The sequence below is a fragment of the Homalodisca vitripennis genome, chromosome 1 (assembly GCF_021130785.1).
Source record: "Homalodisca vitripennis isolate AUS2020 chromosome 1, UT_GWSS_2.1, whole genome shotgun sequence".
Lineage (NCBI taxonomy): Eukaryota > Metazoa > Arthropoda > Insecta > Hemiptera > Cicadellidae > Homalodisca > Homalodisca vitripennis.
Window position 1 is genome coordinate 140,650,407 of NC_060207.1, and position 26,024 is coordinate 140,676,430.

General features: G+C 33.1%; 1 protein-coding gene across 9 annotated transcripts in view; it reads left to right on the top strand.

Moving 5' to 3' along the window:
* Window positions 1-14,216, top strand: part of LOC124372303 (EEF1A lysine methyltransferase 2) — a 35,024-nt gene extending 20,808 nt beyond the window's left edge. For all 9 annotated transcript variants that reach the window (XM_046830733.1, XM_046830703.1, XM_046830691.1 and 6 more), the window contains exons 4-7: window positions 1,894-1,981; window positions 6,245-6,352; window positions 11,719-11,935; window positions 14,066-14,216. In XM_046830733.1, the coding sequence (XP_046686689.1) occupies window positions 1,894-1,981; window positions 6,245-6,352; window positions 11,719-11,935; window positions 14,066-14,181 (529 nt within the window). In that variant the 3' untranslated portion in view covers window positions 14,182-14,216. The remainder of the gene's footprint in view (window positions 1-1,893; window positions 1,982-6,244; window positions 6,353-11,718; window positions 11,936-14,065) is intronic.
* The last annotated feature ends 11,808 nt before the right edge of the window (window positions 14,217-26,024 follow it).

A 26,024-nucleotide genomic window follows, 5' to 3' on the forward strand; every position in this document is an offset into this window, starting at 1 on the left:
GAGTAGAACAAAATTCAAAATAGTCGAATTTTAGATGATAGGAAAGAAGCCAGTTAGTTCAGCTCAGCCTGATCAGATGTAATGAGAAGACAAAGAGTTAGATCAGGCTGTCTTCATTTGTGCACAAACTGAAGTACAGCTCTTGAAGAGAAGAGAAGGTGGTTGTGAAAGTGCTTTGAGGACGCACTAACTTGGGACATATGTTTAAGTATGAAGACTCCACCACTTTTTTAAACACTATTGATTGGATTATTTAACTATTTAATTAAATACATATATTCCACAACTTATTGAATTGATCAAACCTAAGGTAAATTACATATTCGTGGCTGTCACTATTAATCACGGCAAATAATAACAAAGCACGTTAAGTTTTCTTAAGGATGCTTTGCAGCGGGGTCAAGTTTGTCATTGAAGTGTCAGACACTGAATGTTTCCCCACTGAGTGTTATGTTACCTGGTATGGTGATGAGATAGTGCTACGCTTACTGTCATTATTCTCCTGCCGCATCACAACGTATGTTTAATGAGAATTTAGTGTCTGAGTCCATGTAGTTGGTTAGGCCTGCCTTCACTGCTATATCACAGGGAGAAGAAAAAGTTTGCCCCGTTAACCCATTCCTAATTTTAAAATAAGTTATAATGTTGATGAATGTAATATCAATTGATACATTATTTTGAACTTTTGGATGTAAAATGGAAGTATTTTAAAATCCTTCTTATGTCAGAAGGCATTACATACCATATTTACCAAACTTTTTAAAACATCCTTTTTTGTTAATTAACAATATTTTATAAATATTGTTAAATTCACAGTTAATTTCCCTATTCATTCATTATAAGAAATTCAGAAATACCATTTATAATTTCATATAAACTCACCCATTCTCTTTTAAAATATAAATGTTCAAAAATGTATTGTATTTCAATATTGCATGGTTTGCAAAGTGAGTTCTTTATACAATAAATTCATAAATTTATTTCAAAATTCTTTATGAATTCATTCCCATTAACAAATTCTCTTTCAACAAGTCGTTTACTGATGTCCAGCTTTCCCCTGATATCACCATATCACTGAACCATCAACTGTGCCATTGTGGGCAGAAATTAGTAAAACATTTGTTTAATGTTTTGAAATAATTGTATAACATATTTTTCCCATATGAAAAAAAATAGCCTAAATATGGCATAAAATGGTGTAATAATAAAAAAAAAACTGTAAATTTTACAAAGTAAGCATGTAACCAAATTAATTTTAAAATTCATAATTGCTCAGGAGAAGGTTGAAAGAGATACTTTAGAGACGAGATTTAAGGACAATTAGTATAAACATATTCTATACTGATTATATACTAAAGCCCAATATCTATTAGACAGTATTACATATCATTAACAAATAGGAGGATATCTTGTTCCCCATTAATGAAGCAGTGAACGATATGAGTCAATCAGATTTATACTAGTTGCGAAAATATAATCAATATCTAGACATCTTCAACTAACAGTACCTTGTGTCCTATAAATAGAGAGGTGTAGAAAGGTATGAGTCAACCTGATTTTATACTAATTATATATAAACTGATCAATATTATTACTAGTCAAGTTAGCACGTAAATAATGATCTGGACTTTTATCTTGTATCCCATTTATGGCACATATGAGTAAATTGATTTTATACTTGTAAAATATCTGTAATGTAATAAAAATAAAAAGCCCATTATCTTGTAGACATGAGACATAAATAACAATTTAGATGGTATCTGCACTCCAGAAATAGAGAGGTAGGCACATATGAGTTTAGCATTTAATTTATGAGGTGAAATACTTATGTCAGGAATTAACTAGAGATGTAAATAAAGTTTATTTTTTAATTATATCACATATTTTTTCCAGAGAATTTGAAATTTGTTTGAAAGACGTGAAAAAAGATGATCCTATCATAGATCTTGGATGTGGAAATGGTGTGTTATTATTGGGTTTGGTAAGTCTTATTTAAATGTAATTTTTTAATTTAATTGTTGTAATATGATTTTTTAATTGCTACTTACAATGCAATGTAGTTTTCTCAATGTCAATTCTTCTGTAGGTGCAGGAAATGTGATCCACATCTCGGTTTGCTCAAATTGCTGTCATAACTGATGAAATTGTCTTTGATGCTGTTGACCTATTGATGCCTATGTCCTCCCTCACTCCCTCTTGAAATCCAGAGTCCTGAGCTCATTGCCAAGGTTGAGAGAGGGAGAGGGAGGGAGAGGATCATCTTTATTCCATCAATTTTTTTTTTTTTATACAATACATTGATGTATATGAATAGTGTCAATAATAATACTAAAATATGAGTTTCTAAAACTAACCTAAAACTAATATTTACATTTATTTTCAGTACATTGTTCGCATTTAAAACTATCGCCTCAATTATTCTCTGCCCTCATCTACCAATTCATTACTAGAGTAAAGTGCTTTGTTTGTGAGATACTTCTTTTATTTTTATTTTAAATTTGTTATAATTAGTTTCTTTTTTATTTCCTTAGTTAAATAGTTTTAAAATCTTTCCCTCATATAATCAGTTTTCATTTCATAAAATGTCAAACTGTGTTTTGTCATTGATAATTTTGTTAGGTGCATTATAGTCATGACGAGCTATTTGAGATTGAGCAGAGTTTCTTTTTACGAATTTTATTACTTCTGTCGCATATTAGGTATATATGGTAGAGATTTTAAGCTCACAGAAGAAATGTTTTACTGAATCATGTCTATTTAAATTTAACATAACTCTAATTGCTTTCTTTTGCTTTATTTATATTTTATCTAAAATTTTTCATGTTGCACCAAATATACTAATCCCATATGCTAGATGTGAATGGATTAATGCATAATACATTTTTCTCAAAGCATACAAGTCACACAGCTTTGCCATACAACGGAAGGCATAAATTCCAGATAAGATTTTGTTAAAAATATTCTAAACATGTTTATTCCAAGATAAGTTTTCATCTATGGTCAAACCTAGAAATTTTGTACAATTTTCTTGTGCTATAAGACCATTGCCTACTATAACTAATAGTTAAATTTTATGTCTATTTTGTTTTGTGGAAAAATGTTATAAAGTTTGATTTACTTGAGTTCAATAATAAATCGTGATTATTTAAGAACTCTTTGATAGCTGCCAAGTCGATATAAGCAGAAATCTCGATGTCTTCTGGAGATTCGTTCGTCACTATCATGTTAGTGTCATCTGCATATAAACAAATTTTGCTTAGAGTGGTATGTTTTGTAATTTCTCTCAGATAACAAATGAAAAGTAGGGGGCCCAATATTGAGCCTTGTGGGACCCCATACCTTACTGTTTGTTGACTTGGCACAATTTTTCTTATATAATTACAGCTTAAATTATTTTTTGTAAATTGTGTTTCCACATATCGTTTCCTGTTACTGAGATATAAGAGGTAAACCAATTGAGTTCTTTTTTGTTTATACCCAATTCTTTCAGTTTATCTAATAACAATTTGTAAAATACATTGTCAAAAACATGTGATAGGTCAAGAAATCCCTACCACTTTCTTTCCTGCATCCACTGAATTGATTATGTTTTTAATACACTCAATCCCAGCTGTAATAGTGGATTTGCCCAGCAAAACCCATGTTGTTCTTCATCTGTTAATGTATTGAACTCAAAATATTTTAGAAGTTGGTTGTAGACAATACGCTCAGTTTTTGAGAAAAAGACAGAATCGATACTGGCTTGTAACAGGAGATATACCTTCTATTACCTTTACCTTTACTTTAAAAAAAAATTGGTATAACTTTAGAAGTAGGTAGTTTTTATGGAAAATTACCTGATATAAGAGAAGAGTTTATTAAGTATATTGATGGTTCTTTGAGCTAAAAATGGATTATGCGGATATGTTTTGCCATGTAAAGTCCATGGCAATCTTCACTGCACCTTGAGTAAACCATTTATGATGTTTTTCTCAATGTTTAATAATCTTCCTTTGTTGCCCCACCATGTTTTAGTTTCACTTCTAGGTGAAACAGTAAAGCCTTAACTTTATTAAAATAGGAATGCTGTTAGATGTTGACAAAAACAGTTAAGGTCCCAAAAATAGTCATCGAAATGTAAAACTGAAGCAGATAAAATTATTGACTATCTAGTATGCTGAAACATACTTTAGTTTTAACTCAACTGGCATAAACGCATATTACGTTGATTAGCATCGCTAATTCTCGTAATATATTATAGTATGTGTACAGGTGATTATCCATGTGCTTTATAAACCATTGTAAATGGAAAGAAATACTTAATATCATAATGCTTTTTTCATTAGTCTATGTCGACTGTGATGTCACAGATGTTTGTTACATAAATGTAACAAACTCAATTAAAAATATATAATTTTTATTTCTACTTATCATATTATTTATACTTAATATTATTTTTATTTATCATAGCTATCTTTGTTCGGTCAAGTATTGTGATTGTGGTGTTGGATTGTAGACTATGCTCTTTGTGGACCATGTCCTTAACTAAATATTAGTATGCAAATAGAACTGTTGTTTTATATAAAACCGTTATTTAAACAAATAAATTTATGTTTTCATTATTGCAAACAATGTATTTTGATTTACTATGTTCAGTTTATGCACTATAAAAATTTACTAATTAAATAACACATATAAAGCTATACTTTTTCTAAAAGTAGATTATATTTGTGGTACTTGGGTTTTAAATTTCTTTATGTAATAATCTTTTCTGTTATACAATTTTTACATAACATGACGAGTAAAAATATTTATTTCTTGATAAGTATCATGTATCATAGTGTTCTGTTCATTGTAAACAAGATGATACCAAATACAGGTAGGTTAACAGTGAAAAAAGATTTTATTAAAATGGTATACAAATTGGCCAGACACTGCCAGTTAGGGCAAAATTACTGCCAGTTATAGAGTTAATATTGTATGACATAAGCCTCAAAAAGTTTAGTGGCAATATGTTACTTACTGGTCATCAAATGGTTTACTATAAACATTTTTGTGTTATATTTTTGGAACTTATAGCTTGATTTTTCTTTATGTGTCTAATACGAAGCACCCAGAAAGTAAGTGTACTGGTAATCTCACAGCTGTAGGGAATACTTTTTCGACATGTTGGCAACACTGCCGTGTAGCCTGAATCCTCCCCTTCAAAACGAGACTAATCCGAGGTTTGTGCATTGAAAACTTTTGTCACAGTAGCATCTCTCGCGAAAAATGTCGATCGTATCTCCCGCCAAGTGCAAAATTTGCGGCATCATTCGCTACCTTGTTGTGAAGGGATAAGCTTCGGTTGAAATTTAGAGTAAGGTGAACAATGTTTATGGTAATGGAGCTATGAATCGTACGAGCGTGTACAAGTGGTGTCACGAGTTTAAAAATGGCCATACTTCCGTGCATGACCATCAGGAGTGAGGAAGACCTTCAACTGTGACTGACGAACTTGTGGAAAAAATTGAGAATGCGGTCCGTGACGATCGCAGATTGACGTTAGATGAACTTTCTGCAATGTTTCCACAAATCTCCAGATCCCTGATACACAAAACAATCACAGAAACTCTCGGATATTGGAAATTGTCTGCGAGGTGGGTCTCAAAACAGCTGAACAACACAAGTTGAATCAAGTGCAGAGCTCCAAAGAGTTTTTAAAACGCTACGAACTCGAAGACGATCATTTTCTCTACTCTATTGTTACTGGAGATGAAACTTGGGTTGCCCACTACACACCTGAAACTAAGAGTCAGTCTAAACAGTTTTCACCTCATTATAAATTTCAACCATAGCTTTTCACTTCACAACGAGGTAGCGAATGACGGCGCGATTTTCGCACTTGGCGGGAGATACGATCGACATTTTTTGCGAGAGATGCTACTGTGACAAGAGTTTTCAACACAAAAACTTCGGATTGGTCTCGTTTTGAAGGGGAGTATTTAGGCTACGCGGCAGTGTTGCCAACATGTCGAAAAAGTATTCCCTACAGCTGCGAGATTATCAGTACACTTACTTTCTGGACGTGCCTCGTACTTTGAGACCATCACTAGTTGTAATAACACTTTTGGTTATCCAAGATGTTTAGTTTTTGAAGTTACTTTGTATGAGCTAGTTGAGTTTTTGTTATTGGTTATTCTCATACAAGTGTATCAGAAAATTGTTACATTTCTTCATACAAAGTTAACTTATAAACTATTATTATAAGGAATATTTTTTCTAGGCGGATAGAGGACACACCAACCTGACTGGCGTTGATTATTCAGAAAAGGCTATTGAGTTGGCAAAGACAATAGCTTTTACCAAAGGGGTTGCACACATCAAATTTCTGGTAAATAAAAAAAATTATTAATATTGGCTTACCGCATACATTTATTATGAAACATTGGCATTAATACTCAGCCTCACGTGAAGATTCACTGTAATGATATTTACACTTATTGTAAAGTAGTAACACAAACGCATGGGCCTGAAATTGTTATATAGTAATTCTTAACTAGCTAAAGTACACAATGTTAAATAGCAATACTGGACTAGTAAAAGTACACAATGTAAAGCACAAATCATACCAGTATTCTTTAGATTAGTTAAAATTAGTGTTTTGATATTAATAAATGCATGTTTTAGAGTTAGTAAACATAGGGTTGACACACAACATGGTTATTATGATTCCTGACTGATACATGTCACAACGTCTAGTATGATATTTAAACTTAGATTGTAGTTATGTGCTAGGTTAGTTGTTCACCTGAGGAAGAGATCGGATTGAAAATCTCAAAACGTAGTGTTACTAATATTTTGTACCACTGTACAATAGCAAATGTCCGGAAAAATCCTGATTCCTTCATAATGTCATCTGTGTAGTGGAAAATTTTAATTTTTTGTGGCTTTAGGCAGATCATGCATATATATCACAAACAAACAAGGGTCCAGTACTGATCCCATGGAACACAACGCTGAACTTCCTTCCAGAATGAATTTACAGTTTCTTATTTTTGGTTATTTAATATCTCTATTTTAATAAGAAGCAAATAAAAGTTGCCCTTTTCCTTTCACCCTTTCCACTTGAATTTCCTAGAACCTGTTGTTCCCTTCTACTAGTATTTATTTTTGGTTTAAATTAAATATTGTTATGAACTTATTTGGACTTCAGTACTGTGTTTTGTGGATATATTGTGATTATGCATTATATTAAGCTCAAATTACTGTAGTATAAGACACATCATTGCAGACCTTTCTGTTTCACTTTATTATTTTTTAATAATATATAGAGATCTCAAATAATAATTTTAATACCATTGTTATTGCAAGAAACTAGTCTTTACTTGTGCAATTTTTAAACAATATATCTTGAACCTAAGCGCATTAAACAAAAGTTTGTTTGCTACAACTCAGGCTTGCAGTGATGTACGAGGGCTGTTTTTTTTTCAAGTTCCGATAGGCCATAAATAATAAACACATTGAGATAAAAAGATGATTTTATTACCAAAAGATTCGTAATTTCTTACTTATTTTTCTACGTAGTCACCAAAAATGTTGAGGCACTTGTCGTAGCGAGAGACAAGCTTTCCTATACCCTCCTCGAAGAAGTCTGCCGCCAGTGAGCTCAGGTAGACCCTTACAGTTGCTTGAAGCTCTTCGTTGTCAGCGAAGCGTCGTCCACCTAACCACGCCTTCATTTCTCGAAAGAGGTGATAGTCACTGGGCGCCAAGTCAGGACTATACGGCGGATGGTCGAAAACTTCCCATTTGAACTTTTGCAGAAGTTGTTTTGTGACATTGGCACTATGCGGTCGTGCATTATCGTGGATCAGGACCACGCCGGATGACAGCATTCCTCTCCGTTTGTTTTGTATTGCTCTCCGGAGGCGATGTAGAGTCTCACAGTATGATTCCTTTGTTATCGTTGTTCCCTGTTGCATGAACTCAACCAGAAGCACACCTTTTTGGTCCCAAAACACTGTAGCCATTGTTTTCCTTTTGGTCAAAGTCTGCTTGAATTTTTTGGGCTTGCTAGGGGAGTGAGTGTGCATCCATTGCTTTGATTGTTCCTTGGTTTCTGGATTTTCATACAGGACCCAAGTTTCATCCCCAGTAACAATAGACTTTAAAAAACTGTCTTTCTCGTTGTCATATCGCGTCAGAAAAGTTAGGGCTGACGCCATTCGCTTCGTTTTGTGATCCTCACTCAACATTTTGGGTACCCAACGGGCACACAATTTTCGGTACCCTAGCTCGGTGGTCACAATCTTGTACAAGGAAGACCTTGAAATGGCTGGAAATTCGGTAGAAAGTTCATCAATTGTAAACCTCCGTTTCTCCCGGATCGCTTGGTCAACTCGTTCAACCAAACTTGCAGTAGCGACCGACTTGCGTCCTTGACCGCCTTCGTCATGGACGTCTGTTCGACCTTCAGCAAATAGCCTACACCATTTTCTTATCGCGCTATCACTCATACAGTGTTCACCATACACAACACTCATTCTGCGATGGATTTCAGCAGCACTACATCCTTCAGCTTGAAGGAAACGAATCACACTTCGCAACTCACAACTGGCGGGAGAATTGATCGTAGCGGCCATCTTTACTCGCCCGTAGCTCGGCTACGACTGATGGATTGGAGCCGGCAACGGCGTTGGTTGTAGTGGGGGAGCGGCGGCGCAATTGCACAACACGCAGCCCCGCCTCCCGCCACTACGCTGGTTATTTGGAGAAACAAACGGAACTTGAAAAAAAAACAGCCCTCGTATCTTATACTATTTGAAAATAACAAACTAAAAGTACAAACTTGTATTTTTGCAGGTTGTAAACTAAAATATGCAAAAAAACTTTTTTTAATCACATTGATATGGTTTTTTTTAAATTTTGTTGTATCACTTGAGTTTTAAAATTTATTTTTAATGTAGCAGAGGTATTGGGAATTATATTGTAAATAAACTGTTCTATCAGATTTTACTAATATTTCCAATAATATTTAGTATATTTAGTATTTAAAACACACAGAAAATTTTAAAAACACATACTTTTGTAATTTTTACAGATTTGTTGGGCTTAATTTATTTTAAAACTTCTTAAAAGACCATAAACCTATTCAGGGTTGTACAAATTTTAAGAGTATGATGAGCAATTTTACAGGATAGTATACTGATTATCATGAAATTTAGTGCATTTTTAGTAAAATCTGCACTAAATATGGCCTAGAATACTTAAAATACAGATTAATTAGTAGCAGTACACAGTTTTTAAGTAGTTTCATAATTGCAAATGAACTACTCATTTTTGCTAATTCTTTTTAAATCAGCAAAAAGAAATATAACTCTTAACACTAATTGCCAACAGAAAACAAGATGCAGCATTATGAGTCATAAAAAAAAAAAAAAAAAAAAAAAAAAAAAAAAAAAAAAAAAAAAAAAACTACATCAGTGTCATCATTTGCTCACAGTGTTGTAACAAACATTTCATACAACAATACAATTTTACAGCAAAAAAAGAATTCTTTGGTCTATTTGTATTAATGTTACAACAGTTTTGGAAATAGTACTGGATACAGGGTACAACACCATTGTAATGATGTTACCCACTCTCTTTATACAATAATTTGCAAAACATAAAATAACACAAATCAAGTGTTTTTTAATAGTAAAGACAAAAAAATGTAAAACAGATGTTTTGGGCCAGGTAAATTTATACAAGGCTACACTGATTTTGTCAACTTCCACCCAATCCAATCACCATTAATCTAAGGTTGACCCTCCCACCACCAGCTTTACTACAGACTAGTGACTCATACGTTTACACCAGACTGCAAAAATCCCTAATGTCAGCTACAGTAATCGAACCTGTGACTCCTGTATCCGAGAGGAATGTCTTAGACCATGCAGAGATCCTAACTTGATGTCTTGGGTGTGCAACCCATTAAAGGAGGCCAATGGGTTAGAGTGATTTAAAATTGTCATTATGAAAGTTTCTTCAATAAACAAGTTTTATTTATTAAGCTATTTACTGAGTTTTATTTCAACAAGGGATAATAAGAGCTTCATAGTCAGGGATGCCTTTATTAATGGCAACTTTTTCAGACTGGTTTGTTATTGATTTCATGTTTGAAAATATATATCCAGAAAATAATTATTGGTGTAATTTTCTTTTAGGAGAATCAAAATAATGTTTCATTCCATGCTAATGTTATTTGTTAGAAAATCCATGGTATGATCTACAGCAATAAATATATCAATTAATATATTTCTTTTAATGTTATTTCATGAAAAAGTTTATTTAGTAAGTTTTTAAGTTTATATAAAAATACACTATCTATACATCTACATTTTTAATTCGATAAATTGATATAAATTATGTTTTTCACCAAACAACTTCGACAAAACTGCATTCCAAAAATGTTTCTTCATTTAAAAATTTAGGGTCTTGATTTAAACTCAATTTTTTAGGATACTTCTTTTATTAGATCTTCCCTTCTCTTTTTGTTCTCTGATCAGAAGTAATTTTAAAAGTTTCTAAATTATTTCATAAAGTTACATTACATTCACTGAGCCTGTGTTTATTTAATCATATGACATTGAAATTTTTAATGCAGTCATTAGTTACTATGAACATAATTATTTGTGTAAACGTTGATATTTAAGTGTAAAAACCAGGATTGATTTTTATTTTTACACATATTTAATTTTGTTGATCCTACAGACACTATTAAATTTCTGAAATAAATTCACTTAGCTTTTATAAATATTTAAAAATTTGTACATTGGAATAATCTAAGTTGCTATTTGAATTGGAGTGTAAATTATAATTTTTTGAAACACATAATTATGTCACTGGACAGCCCACTTGAATAATTATTACATACTCTTTCAATAACATTCATGAGCTTATCACTTTTATTATCAAAGACAGAAGTTTAAAAACCTATTGAATTAATGCTTCTCCACTAATCACTGAGGTTGGCAGTTGTGGCGTGTAGGTATCAGGGAAAGGGAGAACAATGGCTGTTAGCACAGATCACCAGGTGTCTGTGCTGTAGTGTGTGAGAAGTAAACCTCCTTGAGACAAAAGTCAAATCCACACAAGGTATTGGTCATTGAGATACTTATATCACTTGATATTGTGAGAATGTTCCTTAACATTTTTGATTTATTGACTGGTTATTGTTTGCTGCAAATTTTTATAAACCTTGAGTGTTAAAAACAATATCTGTGATAGTTCTTGATAATCCTGTGGCTCTGGTTATTTTTTTGAATCTCAATAGATTAGTTACAAATGTACAGGTAAGATAATGTCCCTGGCACATCCCATAGGTGAGCATATCAGCATTTTGAGGTTAGGTGTATTAAATTCTTCTGTCAATTGAAAGATAGTTGAATCATAGGTTTTTCTGTATTTTGAGAAATTGTTGGCATTTTGGAAATATTTATCCCAAGGAAGCAAATTTAATTCACTACCTCTATATATTAAGAGATTAGTAGACAAGGTAATTTTTTGGGTCAAGAATATTTTGTAATTCTTGTAGATAGTTGCCTTGGATAACTTCTAGACAACAACCTGTACATTACGCATAGTTTTTACCTTTGTTGTTGTTTGGTATATACCATTAATATAGTGTTTAAAAGTAAGAAATAACATCCATAAACTTTTCTTGTTATAAATATTTTTATGGAGTTGTATTGATATTTATATTTTACGTTCCAGGTCCTTGATATTGTCAATGAAGAGGTAGCATTAAAAGATTATGCAGTTGTCATTGACAAAGGTACTTATGATGCAATCAGTATTGACCCAGAAAATGCCCGTGCTAAGAGGGATGCATACAAAGCTAACTTGATGAAGCTACTTAGACCTCTTGGAAGGTTTGTGATCTCATCATGTAACTGGACAAAGGAGGAGCTTTTACATGAATTTAAAAGTGGTATGTATTAAAATTGTATAATTTTTAATATCTCGAGAGTAGTTATAAATGAACTGGTATGCGGGAAATATAAATATGTATACAAAGCTGTTGAAGTAACAAATTTAATATGAAATGTTAAAAAGAAATTATTTGACTTATGACCTAAAAAGTATGAATTATTGTTAAAACCATAATTTAAAATCATGTTTTTATTATTTCCCCTTTTTTACTATATAATAAGTACTATATTTTTACTATATATAGAAATAGAAATAGTTATATTATTATTTTATCAAATCATTAAAATTAGTGACAGTGTTGTCAACCAGATATTAAATACGTTGTTTAAACTAAAGTCGACTGCTGGCTTCAAATAGCAGTTTTATGAGGCGTGTTCAGAAAGTAAGCACTATTAAAAAAAAAGAAAAGTAAAACAATTCTTTTTCAACACAATTTTATTTCCACATGAAAGCCCAAACCTTTAATATCAATGTATCTACAAATTCCAAAAGTAAACTAAAGAACATTTTAGGAATCCTAAGAATAAACTAAATGAGGAAGAAAACTCTGGAATTTATCAAATTAATTATAACAATTGTGATTTAAAATGCATTAACCAAACAAAAAGGAAGTTTAAAAAGTGAGTTAAGAAACATAGAGCATGTTTAACCCTCCATCGGGCGCTAAACGGAGTTTTCCTCCGTGTATTGTTTATTATTAAAAATAGTACTACTTTTCTGATGTTGGCAGTCGTGTCCCGCAGTGTACTTCACGGCAATCTTTCGGGGAAGCGAAACAATAGCCTCCCGCTTATCTTTGTCAAAATCTGTCAGTATGAGGTCTACTTCCGTGCGAGACTGGACGATTCCTCCGTGAGCGCCCGATGTCGTGTTTGGACGAAATCTCCGTGAGCGCCTTATAGTGTTTAGTTTTTATGTAGTAATAATCCGTGTGCGCCTAAATGCCTGACCTGTGATGGGTTCTTTTTAAGTTTTACAATATATTTTATTTGAATTTTGTGAAATGGAGAATGAAGACGAGAGAATTGTCAGTACAGTACCCGTGTGCTAGGGAACATTTCAGTACTGTTTATGGAGTGAACATTGTCGTTATAAGAACCAGAAGGAAAATGTTTTGAAACTTTGTGTAGTGTTCAAAAATGTTTAGTAAAGAATAAATTTTGATTTTAGAATAATAATTGACATTATAATTGTATAATATCTCAAAAATTGAAGTAAGTTGTTTTTGTAAGAAGTGAAAAACTAAGTTAATTTCTATATATTATTACAGAAGGTTAAACATTTTTACAATTAATTGCAATATTCCTTAAAATAAATCATGTTGTTACTATACAATAACAGTTTTTTAAATTTCGAAATTCTTATTTGGAAAATTCATTACATAAGAGAGTAATTTTTATTTAAATTCTAAAAATGAATATATTACATTGTAATTAAATCGTATGAATATTTAAACAAATAAAAACAGTTTAAACGACTATAATATCCATTATTCACTAACCTGGAGGAAACCTCCGTGAGCGCCTGATGGTGTTTCTAATTTTAAGCGCCCGATGGAGGGTTAAACAAGATCGGTCGTTGCAAAACATGCATTTTAAACTGAACCCTGTTTTCCAATGCTAAATTATTAAATTATTGAATTCCAAAATTAAAAAATTCTTCAATGCATATGAAACAATTTTTTATAAATTAGAACCAAAATAATCTAGTAAATAATGAACCTGAGTCTTTTGAAAATTCACTATGACTTTTTTGATCTAATTAAATATTTACTTTATGATTTACATTTAAATAGAAATACTTTAATGTTTTAAAATATAATCTCTTTGTATTTTTAATTACAAAATTGTATTTTTACCACTTTTATTTTAGTTATATGGATCTGATTATGTGTTTCTTGAACCCGAAAGGCTTCACAAAAATAAAAATTGTATTATTGGAGTGTTTGTTTTCAAATTAATTAACATATTAGATTAAACATGTAGTGTAAATTAAAAAAATTCATTTTATTCAATACTGACATTGATGACACAACCTAATGTTGTGATATATCAATAAAAAGAATGTTTTTTCCATTGGTTTGAGCTTTGTCTATAAACCATATAATTTATTTATGTGTTTGTTACAGATTTTGAGTACATACCGCAGGAATTTAAAGATGATAATAAATTCCAATTTGGAGGTAAAACTGGATCTACGGTCACTACAGTAATATTCCAACTCAAAAATAATGAGTATACATAGTAGTTAATTTTAATATATATCTTTCTAATAAATAATCTGGTATGATTTTTTCAATCCCTTTCCAGTTCTTGCAAATCTGTGTAAAACTTTAAAAAATTATGATATGTACACATATGTAAAAACAATTTATCATTTAGAAACAAAACAATGACCTCATTTTGCTTTATATCAGGAATCATAATCTTTATTTCTTTCAAATCACACATTAAAACATGAACAAAGAGCGACATGAGATGAATCCTGTAGGTGAACGTAATTTATATGTACAAAACTTTTGGATATTGAAATCGACATCACCATGTCGATGTAGGATGTTAAATTTAAGCATCCTAAATCTTAGGTCTAACATAAATCTCAATTACTTCTTTAAACATTGTTATTGTTTACTTACAATATAATATACACAAACTTTACAAATCCTAATAGTTTTACAAATTCAAAGTGGCTTTTTGTTTGTTTTGTCTTTACTATTCAACTAGACAACAAACTAGGCAAACTATTCAACCGAATCTACTGAAACTTAACATGGATATTCTTTGCATTCCTAGTATGAATATAGACCAATTATTATTTCAAACATACCTCCGGGCTACGCCCCACCAGTCTCTAAAGTAGTGAAAAAATCCCATCTTAGGCTATAAAGTTGTGAAATATTGATCGAAAAAGTCTGCTAAATGTAATCAACTGTTCTATGTCAACATTGTATTAAAAAAATACTATCATTTGCTTAATTAACTTAATTCAAATTTTAAAAACAATCGTTATTTGCAAACTGATTGTGTTTATTAATTTGTTTTTGACCGATTACGTTTATTTCCTTTCGCAAAACATACTCATAGTTTTCAATATAATAAGGTACTTTTTATGTGCAGTAATGATTTTATGTGCATATTGCTTGCCTTAAGACATTTTTTTTTTGTATGTCTTCAGGGTAAAAAATATGTTACTATACTATGTCCAAAAAGTATCCGACCTTGACGTCTGGCATGAACTGACGTTACTCGGCGGTAACGGCAATCTGGTCCCGTTCAAAGTACTCGCCTCCACAAGCCACTACCTTATTCCAACGCTCCTCCCACTTCTGGAAACACTCCTTAAATTCATTTTGCGGAATGGCTAACAGGTCCTTCGTCGCATTTAGTTTTATTTGTTCAACATCGTCAAATCTTTTTCCTTTCAAAGGAATTTTTAATTTCGGAAATAACCAGAAGTCACAAGGAGCTATGTCAGGACTGTAGGGAGGCTGTCGTAGTTGGTTGATGTCGTGTTTGACTAAGACTGAATAAGATTTGAGGAATGAGCTGGCGCGTTGTCGTGGTGCAGGATCCAGTCACGGCTTTTCCATAGTTCAGGTCATTTCCTTCGCACTGCATCTCGTAGCCGCCTTAGGACCTCAAGATAATACTCCTTATTCACTGTCTGGCCTCTTGGAGCATATTCGTGATGAACAATGCCACCCTGATAAAAAAAAAACTGTCAGCATTGTCTTGACATTGCTTCAACTTTGTCTTGCTTTTTTCAGCCGTTGCTCTTCGCGAGTTTTCCTACTGTGAAGATTGAGCCTTTGTTTCAGGGTCGTAGCCATAAACCCATGAGTCATCACCAGTAATAACTTTTTTAAATAGCCCTGGGTCACTTTTTATCATATCCAGATTGTCCTGTGCGATTTGCAACTCAACAGTTCTTTTGGTCTTCTGTCAGCAGCCGAGGAACAAATTTTGCCGAAACACGGTTCATTTTTAAATCTTCGTGTAAAATGCTACAAACTGACGATTTTGGTATTCCTAAATCTTCTTCCAGCTCTCGGACAGTCAATCGACGGTTTTCATTAATTGCTGCACGAACACGTTCAACATTTTCAGCATTTCTGGCCGTTGAAGGCCTGCCAGATCAGTCATCACTCTCCACTGATATGCGGTCATTTTTAAACCGCCTAAACCACTCTTTTATTTGTGTATCGCCAATAGACACGTCACCATAAACTTTCCGTATCATAGTAATCGTCTCTGATGCTGAATGGCCAAGTTTTTGGCAAAATTTAATGCAAATGCGCTGCTCAACACGTTCAGTCATATTGAAATGCGACGCACACACATGGCAGTACTGTACAGAACAAAGCGCTGTCACTCACTGAGTGACCGGATCGTATTCAATGCTTAATATGGGAAGGATTAGACTCGCCTCTCCCCCCCAATAACAGGACCGACCCGGTCGGTTACGCCGTGGCTACCTACTGGTCGGCGGTCGAATATTTTTTGAACAGACCTCGTACGTTATTTAAATAACAATAATGTGTGTAATTGGCTAATTTATTTTTATATATTTTTTTAATTACATTAATTTTCTTTTTATTTCTTATTCAGTATACCACTAGGAATAGGCTAACATAATAAACATTGTAAAATATGGTGGAGAAAAAAGAATAGTTTCTAACTATGAATGCTGAAAGTTTTGTTCTTTATCATGAAAGCGAATTAGTAACCAATCCATGCACACTTCTTGTTTGGAGTAACAAATGTCCATATATTTATATATTTTTTATTAAAATATATATTATATATATATATATATATATATATATATGTGTATATATATATATGTATATAATATATATTATATAATTGACTCCCTGGCGGAGCAAGTACTTTTTGTGATTCAATGTTTATTGAAATTAAATAAGGCTATTGCCATTTATACAATTTAATGTAAATAAAAGTCATTTGACAGGTATTTGGTCTTCCGATCATATATTAGTTTGCTTATTTAAACGCATATGTGACAGATACGGCCAAATACAAAATAATTGAATCGGAAAAAGTAAGCGCTCTGTGGTGTAATGGTAGCACATTCACCCGGCAAGTGAGAGATCCGGGTTCGACTCCCGGCGGAGCAAGTACTTTTTGTGATTCAATGCTTATTGAAATTTTATATATATATATATATATATATATATATATATAATGTTTTATTAAATAATTATATTTTAGTTGTACTTTTTATTTAAAATTTGAGAATCTCTATTTAATTCTCTAAAATAAGATACAGCATTTTATAAGGTAATGTTATACAATAACAAATTGAAGACAAAATTTAAGTGTTAATTTTTAAATTTGGTCAGGTACGTTTGTTAGTGGAAAATTTGTAGATAAAGAGTTAACTCTTTTAATAATTTTAATTTTTACATCTAATGTGTATACAGTAGTTTGACTAGGAATAAGCTATTAGGAGAACTGGGATATCCCAGATAGATGATGTGTCCGCGTAGCACTATGAGGAAAAAGGACTTTCTGGGGGATAAAAAAAATAATGGTCTTTAAAAGTATTTACTTTTATAAAGACAAATATTAATTTATTAGAACTTAATTATTTGATCGTATTAATTCATACAGTGTCCTGTAACTCTCTAGGCTAAGATATATCACACGATAGTTCATGTCCAGACAAACACATTTCACCATATGAATGGATCTTACTATGAAACAAAAAGAATTCAACTATATGTTTCATGCCCAGATAAGTATAGTTTAGGGTGAAATATTTAACCCTTTCCGGGCCAGGCGGCAATACATTGCCGCCATAGATCGCGTCTGATAAGTGCCAGGCGGCAATATATTGCCGTTGGTGACATACGCGAAAAGCGCCAGGCGGCAATATATAGTCGCCTTGATATTCGTCGTTTTCTTAAATAAATACGACGTCAAATGATTAAAGTTTTTTTATTCCCTGGTATATTTGTAGATAATTAATATGAATATCATTTTTATTTTGGAGGTCTATGCATTTTTATTTTGTAATAATTGTCACGTGACATTATCAGCTGACTTGATCTATTGTTGTTAATTCTTTATGCTTTAGTGTTTGTACTTTTGTATGCTGGATTCTTCTTCATTATTTTATTTTGTGGTTGTAAATATTAGTAGTGTTAGTAGTTACGTCCTTAGCTATTGTGTGTAGTAGTTACAATGACTGACAATTTGCGATCTCATGGGAGTGAAATTGTAAGTAGCATATTTGTAAATAGAAAAAGTGTAAATAAATTTCAAATAAAATTGTGTAAATATTTCTTGGTAATTGAAACTGTTTATGGATCCTACAATCATCTTTTTACCGGTACATCCATAATGTGAATATTTATTTTAAGTTTCTTGCAGTGTAAGAGTCAGTTGCTTTATCACTTGTTGCGAAGTACAATTATGCGTATTTATACAAAATGTGTCATACAAAATTTATTTATGAGAGAAATAACACAAAATTTTGTATGGTTGTTCCTTTCTAAATGTACAATATAATAAAATAGCTTCCCACAGTAAACTTATTTTTCCTTTTTTAGTTATTTACAACACAAAAAAAATTTATGTAATCTATTAAAACACTATTTTTTTTAAATTACTTAAAACTACATCTATATATTTTTTTGTTGATAGTATTTATCTATACGAGTAATTTGGTGCAACTTTTAGGTCATTCTCTAATTTGTATGAAAAGTTATAAATTTTAACCTAAGAGACTGCAAAATCACCAATTTTAGCCTGGCACTTTTGACTAGTCACAAGCGGATATGATATGTGAAAAATTTTGCAACATCTCATATTTGGTCCTGGCCATGAAAGGGTTAATGTTTAATGAGTTTATTTTAAGATCTGTTGATTTTGAACTTATTTCTTTAGTAAAATTAGATTATAATATGAGCATCAGCTGCCATTCCCATAGAAACGGCTGCTGATTTATAATGTTGCCAAAATGTTACATAACCATTACTGTTTGAACATAACTGTAAGATTGTGCTAGTTGTGTGTTAATCTTAACAGGCAACAATTAAACTAGTTACTTAAATTAACATTTTGGTGCTTTCTTTAAACACTATTGTGAAAAAAGAATGTCTTATTGTTACTAAATCAGTTTGTTCTTATTAATTAAGAGGTTTGTTTGTGTTTGTTATTGTTCATATACAGACGTTTATTGTTATTAATACATTTTTATACTACCAAATTTTTTTTTTTTTTTTTTTTTTCCTTCTGAGGGAAGAGGACACTTTGTCCCCGCACCTAGTCCTAAAACCTAGGGAGGACCTTTGCGCCTCCCTTACTTTAATTTGTGCCCTCAAAAACCAAGGCTTTTGCAAAAACAAATCAGATTTGAGGGCTCCTGTTCTCTAATGTCCTTGGGGCTGAGGAGATATGCTCCCAAGTATCTTTTCCTAGTCTCTACGATGGCAGGACAATCCAACCAGATGTGCTCTGCTGACTCCTCCTCTTCTCCACAGAGTCTACATTCGCTGCTCCGACTAAGGCCCACCTTCAAAAGGTGCTTCCTCAGAGGGCCATGTCCTGTCAACATTCCTAATATCAGTCTTATATCCTCCTTATTCTGGTCTAGGAGAGCTATCCACCCTTTTGCATAAGGAGAGATAAACATTTTGGATATTCTTAAACCCGAGGCTCTACTCCAATTCTTGTATCTTGTCCTCTTTTCCCAATCTTTGACCAGAGCTTTAATGTTGGAGAAGGCTATCCCACAACCTGGCTCAGGCTCCACCAATGTGGATTCTGCTCCCTTTTTGGCGAGGATGTCCGCTTTTTCATTCCCATGAATTCCTTCATGACCCGGCAAGGCAATATACTACCTATATTGGTTGCATTGTTAACTATTCGCTGAAAAAACGTTATTGTTGTAATTGTAAATAAAATTACTGGATTTTAGATATTAAAAGTTAATTATTAATTGCCGCCATTTCAAGAGTATTAAGGATGTTATCATATTTTTTATTAACTGGCCTTGTTACAATGAAAATGTAAGCCAAATTTGGAAGGATATAATTTATCATTTTTGTACGCTATACATTTTTTATACAAAAACAACATACTGATAGACATATTGGGAGCTAGGCATCGGAGACCCATGTTCATAAGGTTAAATTTGTTTGCTTTCATCTGAGCAATATAGTGATATACCTTTATTGAAAGAGTTTTGGTACATTCTGTATATACAAAACAATGGTAAAAACTTTACCTTTAGTCAGTGTGGGTAAAATACTTTTCATTATGTGATATTAGCTTATCCCATTGTATTAATGGACAGTAAAAGTTTATTTCTATTCTTGGTGTTACTATAGGTGTCTCATTTCATAGCTACAATTATGCACATTCAAACACGTTTTAGTTTTTTCATACAGTATAGCAGTCATTACGATACACCCTTTTCCAAAACGTACATAATTAAAAATTGTCCATGAATACTATGACTCTGTTGTTAATTACACACTACAAAATAAAAATAGGGTCCGCGATAACTGTTTGGCGGTTATAAAACTTATTTTTGACACTTATTTATTAATCAGTTTTAGCCTGTTTTAACGAAATAATAATGCTTAGCTTTAAAAGAATAGTATACTTTATATGTAGTTTTATTCCCAAAAATTCCTTATTTTAAAGTAGAATCTTTAAAAGATGTTGAGAATTGGTAATTGCTGTTCTAAATTCATTTGTTAAATATAAATAAGGTATGGCTATTCAATTCACGAGAGTTTTGCACGAGTGACTCATAATATTGTTTCAGAGAGAGAGAGAGAGAGAGAGATAATAACTTTATTTCAAAATCATCAAGAATTGAAGTGGTTATCAAAAGTTTATAATATATTACAATAAAATAAAATAACAACGTGTAGTAGTCAAGATACATTATTAAAAATATCAGTCCCATTGAAAAATTCATTTAAATTATAAAAAGGTCTCACCTAGAGCCATTCATGCAGTCTATTCTTCATAGCTATAGTCTCCACGCTTTTGATTTCATCAGGAAGTCTGTTGTAACATTTAACCCACATATACGAAGGATTTATCTCACAAAAGGTCCTGGAATGATTTGGTAGAGTGAAGTTGTTACCATGCCTGGTGTTGTAGTGGTGCATATCTCCATTTCACAGTGAGTGTCTTCCTACCGTATTTAGGATAGTTTCTTGAATGTATAAACATGACTGTCAGTATCTTTCATTCTTTAAAAATTTGTCTGCAGCTGTCCCAGGGTTTTAAACCAGCCATAACTCTTAAGAGCTCATTTTTGCAGAAGTAGAACACCTTCAGGATTTTTTGCTGATGTGGCACCCCACACAAGGATTCCACATCTAAGGTGGCTTTCAAAAATAAGAGGCCTGAAACTGGCAACGGCTTGTAGCGAAAGAGCAAGTAGACAGAGCTAAACAGTTCCGACTACCACTGACAAACCCTGAACATCTGCTGGCCTTTCTTACAGGGTCATGAGTTTTGCGGGTAGGGAAGGGAGAGGCTGATGAGTGAAGCAATGGTTGCAAATCTGGTGGTGGATATGCAAACCACGTAAAACTGGGTACACTGGCTGTTTGCACCCGTCCCATAGGGATGCTATATCTAGAAGGATCCATAATCAAGGATTCAAGGTACTTCTATTTTGTAAACATACTTTGTGCTTTTTGTCAAGTTTGTTTTCTTAACTCTTACTATTAGGCTAAAGTACAATTGTCTAATGTTTATCCCATAAAAAAAATTAAAAAAAAGTACAGTGAGAGTAACCCTTCTTTTCTAGAAATGATGTCTGACAGAATGGCAAAGGTTACGGACTGGGAAAACCCATTTCAAGTCAACATTGTTGAAAGGAAGGAATGGTCAAAAGGTGAGCCTGACTACATGAAGAAGGCTCTAACCTGGTACACGGACGGGGCAAAGACTCTGAAGGGTACTGGGGCAGGGGTCTGGGGAGCCAGACCTAAGGTTAACTTAAGCTTTAGCCTAGGTAAACTGGCAACTGTCTTTCAGGCTGAAGTTACAGCCCTTGCAGAATGTGCAAGAGTTAATGTCGAAAGGGGCTACAAAGATAAAACCATCTACATTAACTCAATGTAAAATGAAATGAAAGTTTTTAAAAATTTTTTTGAAATGAAAAATTCTTTATTTTTACAGGCAAAATTAGGGCCGCATGGCCCTTTCTTACACTTAACCTGTTGCAATGTAATATTTAAAACATTAAATAAATATTATTTAAGAATAAAACAAAACATAATAAAGATAATAAAATAAAGAAATAATTACATTTACTCAAAGTGGTGAAATTAATGCAATATTTTAACGTGTAATAATTAAAATTTAACACAATAATAAATTAACCATTTCTACTATTCTTAAAACATAATATAAATTTATATTTTTAATATACAAATAAATTAAAGTATTTATTGCTAAATGAACTTTTTCACACACAATCTCACATTCATCCCTCTGCCAGTGTCACGCCCACAGCATCTCAGACCGGAACTGCCCCAGCTAACCGCTCAAGGTATATATCTTTCACTTTCGCCACAAACCGGGAACTGCTATCGATGGAAGTAATTGTTTGGGGAAGGGCATTCCACAACCTACAAGCCATTACATGGAATGACTTATCAAACACTGCAGTCCTGTGCTGAGGCATTCTCAAAATGTATGAGCCAGAGCGAGTGCTTCTTACACCTACATGAGACACAGATTTAAAATACTCAGAAAAATATCTTGGAAAACCAAATTTCAATATTGAATGAACTAGTTTTAAAATTTTGATGGATCTTTGATCTATTAATTTTAGAATATTTGACTGAATATAGTACGGTGTGATGTGCTGCTCCCGTCTCACATCGTAAACGTAACGTATACAGTAGTTTTGAGTTCTTTGCAGCTTCTCACTCAGCACTATGGTCATATCATTGATCACGGAGTTACAGTAATTGAAATGTGGAAGTACGAGTGATTTAGTCAAGAGCAGCTTGATATGTTCTGGTAAAAATCGTTGTAAACGTTTCAGTGAGTGAATAGATGCGAAAACCCGTTTACAAATCTCCACAACAGCGTCAGTCCAAGTCAAAGTCGAGTTTATAGTCAAACCAAGATCCTTCACCTTGTCGTAGTATGGCAGGCTGTTACCATTTACAGTTAACGTTTCAATAGTATTGAAGTTTATTGAGTTTCGTAAACGAGAGTGACAAATAATGATTGGTTTCGTTTTTGCATGGTTTAGTCTCAGGCCATGATTTTTGGACCACATAACGATATTTGTAATGTCACTATTGATTTTGGTGATACATTCATTAATGGAGTCAATTTTAAAGTGTGAATAGATTTGCAGGTCATCAGCATACATGTGATATGAGCTATGTTTAAGTACAGAATGAATGTCGTTCACGTACAGTACAAATAATAAAGGACCAAGAATCGATCCCTGTGGCACCCCACAAGTAACAATTTCCCAGTCCGAAGTCATGTCATCCACCTTTACACACTGCCGTCTCCCTGACAGATAAGATCTCAGCCAAGTTAATACATGACTAGAAAACCCTATTAGCCTTAGTTTAGCTAGCAATACTTTGTGGTTTACGCTGTCGAAAGCTTTTGAGAAATCGAAAAGAGTGAGAATTGTGCCCTGTCTGTGATCCATAGCAAGCCTAATGTCATCCGTCACTTTTAAAAGTGCAGTTTCTGTACTGTGGTTGGTCCGAAAACCAGATTGATAGTCACTAAATATGTTGTTGTAAGATAGATATTCAGTGAATTGGCAGTGCACAATTCTCTCTAGGCCTTTAGATAATGCAGGAAGAATATTTATCGGCCAATGTACTACATTAACTACCATATTCATTGACAGCAGGGCTGCTCTGCAGGCCTTGGCCAACCATGACTGCAATTCGAAGACAGTCTGGGAATGCCATAAGGTCATGAAATTGCTGGCAAAAACCAATAAAGTTATTCTAACGGGTGCCTGGTCATAGAGGAATCACAGGCAATGAAGGGGCAGACAGTTGCGCTAACTTGGGAGCCAACTGTCCTCTTACTGGTCCTGAACCAACGTGTGGCGTCTCATATAACTTAGCACGTAGATCAGTTACCAAGTGGATGGTTAACAAACACCTACAACATTGGAGAAATACTGAGGGGAATTTACAAGCAAAGCGGATGCTCAAGGGACCATCAAGGAACATTGCAGCAGATGCCCTTAGAATGAGTAGATCGGATATCCGAAAGGTGACTGGTTTTATTACAGGTCATTGGATATTCCGAAGCCACCTGAATAGAATAGGTATTCCAGTTTAGGAAACACTGTGCAGGAAATGTGGCGAGGCTGACGAAACAGCCAAGCACATCATATTTGAATGTCCGGCATTACAGAGCAAACGCTCAAGATCCCTAGGTGTTCTTATGCATACAGAAGAGGGGTTGGAACAGGAAAGCATTGTTCAGAAGATCTCATGGTTTTGTAAAGGCCTGGGATTTGATACAGCTTAAACCTGGGAGAGGGTGCACAATAAGCCGGATGGCTGAGAGGCAACTACCAGGCCTAGGAAACCTGGCCCTCTGTTACAAAAAAAACCCTTTTCCCCACATTTCTTGTATCTTGAATCTGCCATATTAAAATTATATAACATTTTAAAAATTGTTACATGCTGTTTTGGTACATGATTTTGATGTGTTTTATGCACTGAACACAGTGCCACACTCCGTTTTTAAATATCATTTTTTGTTATTGAAATATTGTTACTTAAAGAATGCTCAAAAATTTTTGGTCAGCACATCTATACTAAGTAACTACTTGCATAAAAATAATTATAACTTATTAACATCTTCCTTTAGTTAAGTAAGTGTTCAAATTGATAAACTACAACTTCTTGACACTCATACTGTCTAAAATGACAGCCTTATATTTCATAGTTGTTCTGGAGTTATTTGATGACAGTAGTCCATTATTTGATGCTCTTCCAAATTATGAACTGGTATCTTATAAATAACTGATTTTAAATGTTCCCAAAAATGACCAATGGAGTAATGTTGGAGGTATAGCAGGCCATTTGATGTATCCTCATCTTCCAATCCACATGCCAGGAAAAATTTTCCCCATTTAGACTTTTCATCTCTGTAATAATATGGTGAGGCCCTGTCTTGTTGAAATATGAGTTCATTCTGATCAAATTCTCCATCTTCAATTTCTGTCAGTTTCTGTATAAAGTAGATATTGGGCTGATAAAAATCACTGGTCAAATCAGCCCACTCAACTGGACAAATCACTGGACAATAGTAGCTCACACGCATGTACAATCCCCCATCCTCAGCATCACCAAAAAATAAATGTGTGGGCAGGTATTGTAGGACAAAAGATTGGTCATTTTTTACCTTATTAGTGGAAATTTAAATATAGGAATGTACCACAACATGTTAATTAATAGAATTATTCCAGCCATCTTGAATTTAGAAGGATTGTCCCCTCATTATCTGATAGACATATGTAATTTTTTTGGAACCATAATTTCGAGAATGATAGATAAGTGGGAGGGTACAGTTGAATGGTCTGCTAGGTCACCTGTCCTGTCACTTTTAGATTACTTTTTTGGGGATATTTAAAAAGAAAATATTAATATTTTGGGGTCTGTAGGCAGACTCAGTCAACATCTATGTGAATATCTAGCCAAAAAAGTCATTCAGACTCATGTATTATATATAATGTCTCTGTAAATATTGTGAAAGGGTTTTAAATAACCTGACTGAATTTACCGACCTCTGTGGTTTTACTTTCAGCATTATTACAATGAGTAGTTGAAAATCTGCATAGTGTTTATTTTTAGCTAACCAAGAGTTGTAGCGGCTACTGTTGTTTGGTTAAACATTTGTTTTGAATTTATTTGTTTAGGAATGGATACAGATGTATTGATTACTTAGTTGTCAACAAGTAAATAATCTTTACAAGAAACATGTACAGTGAGTTTTCATTTTCAACTGAAATGGTGTCAATGAGCCGAGACGGGGTGGTAATGCAATTATTTTGCATGACGAAGACGTTGAGGATGCAGTGTTTGA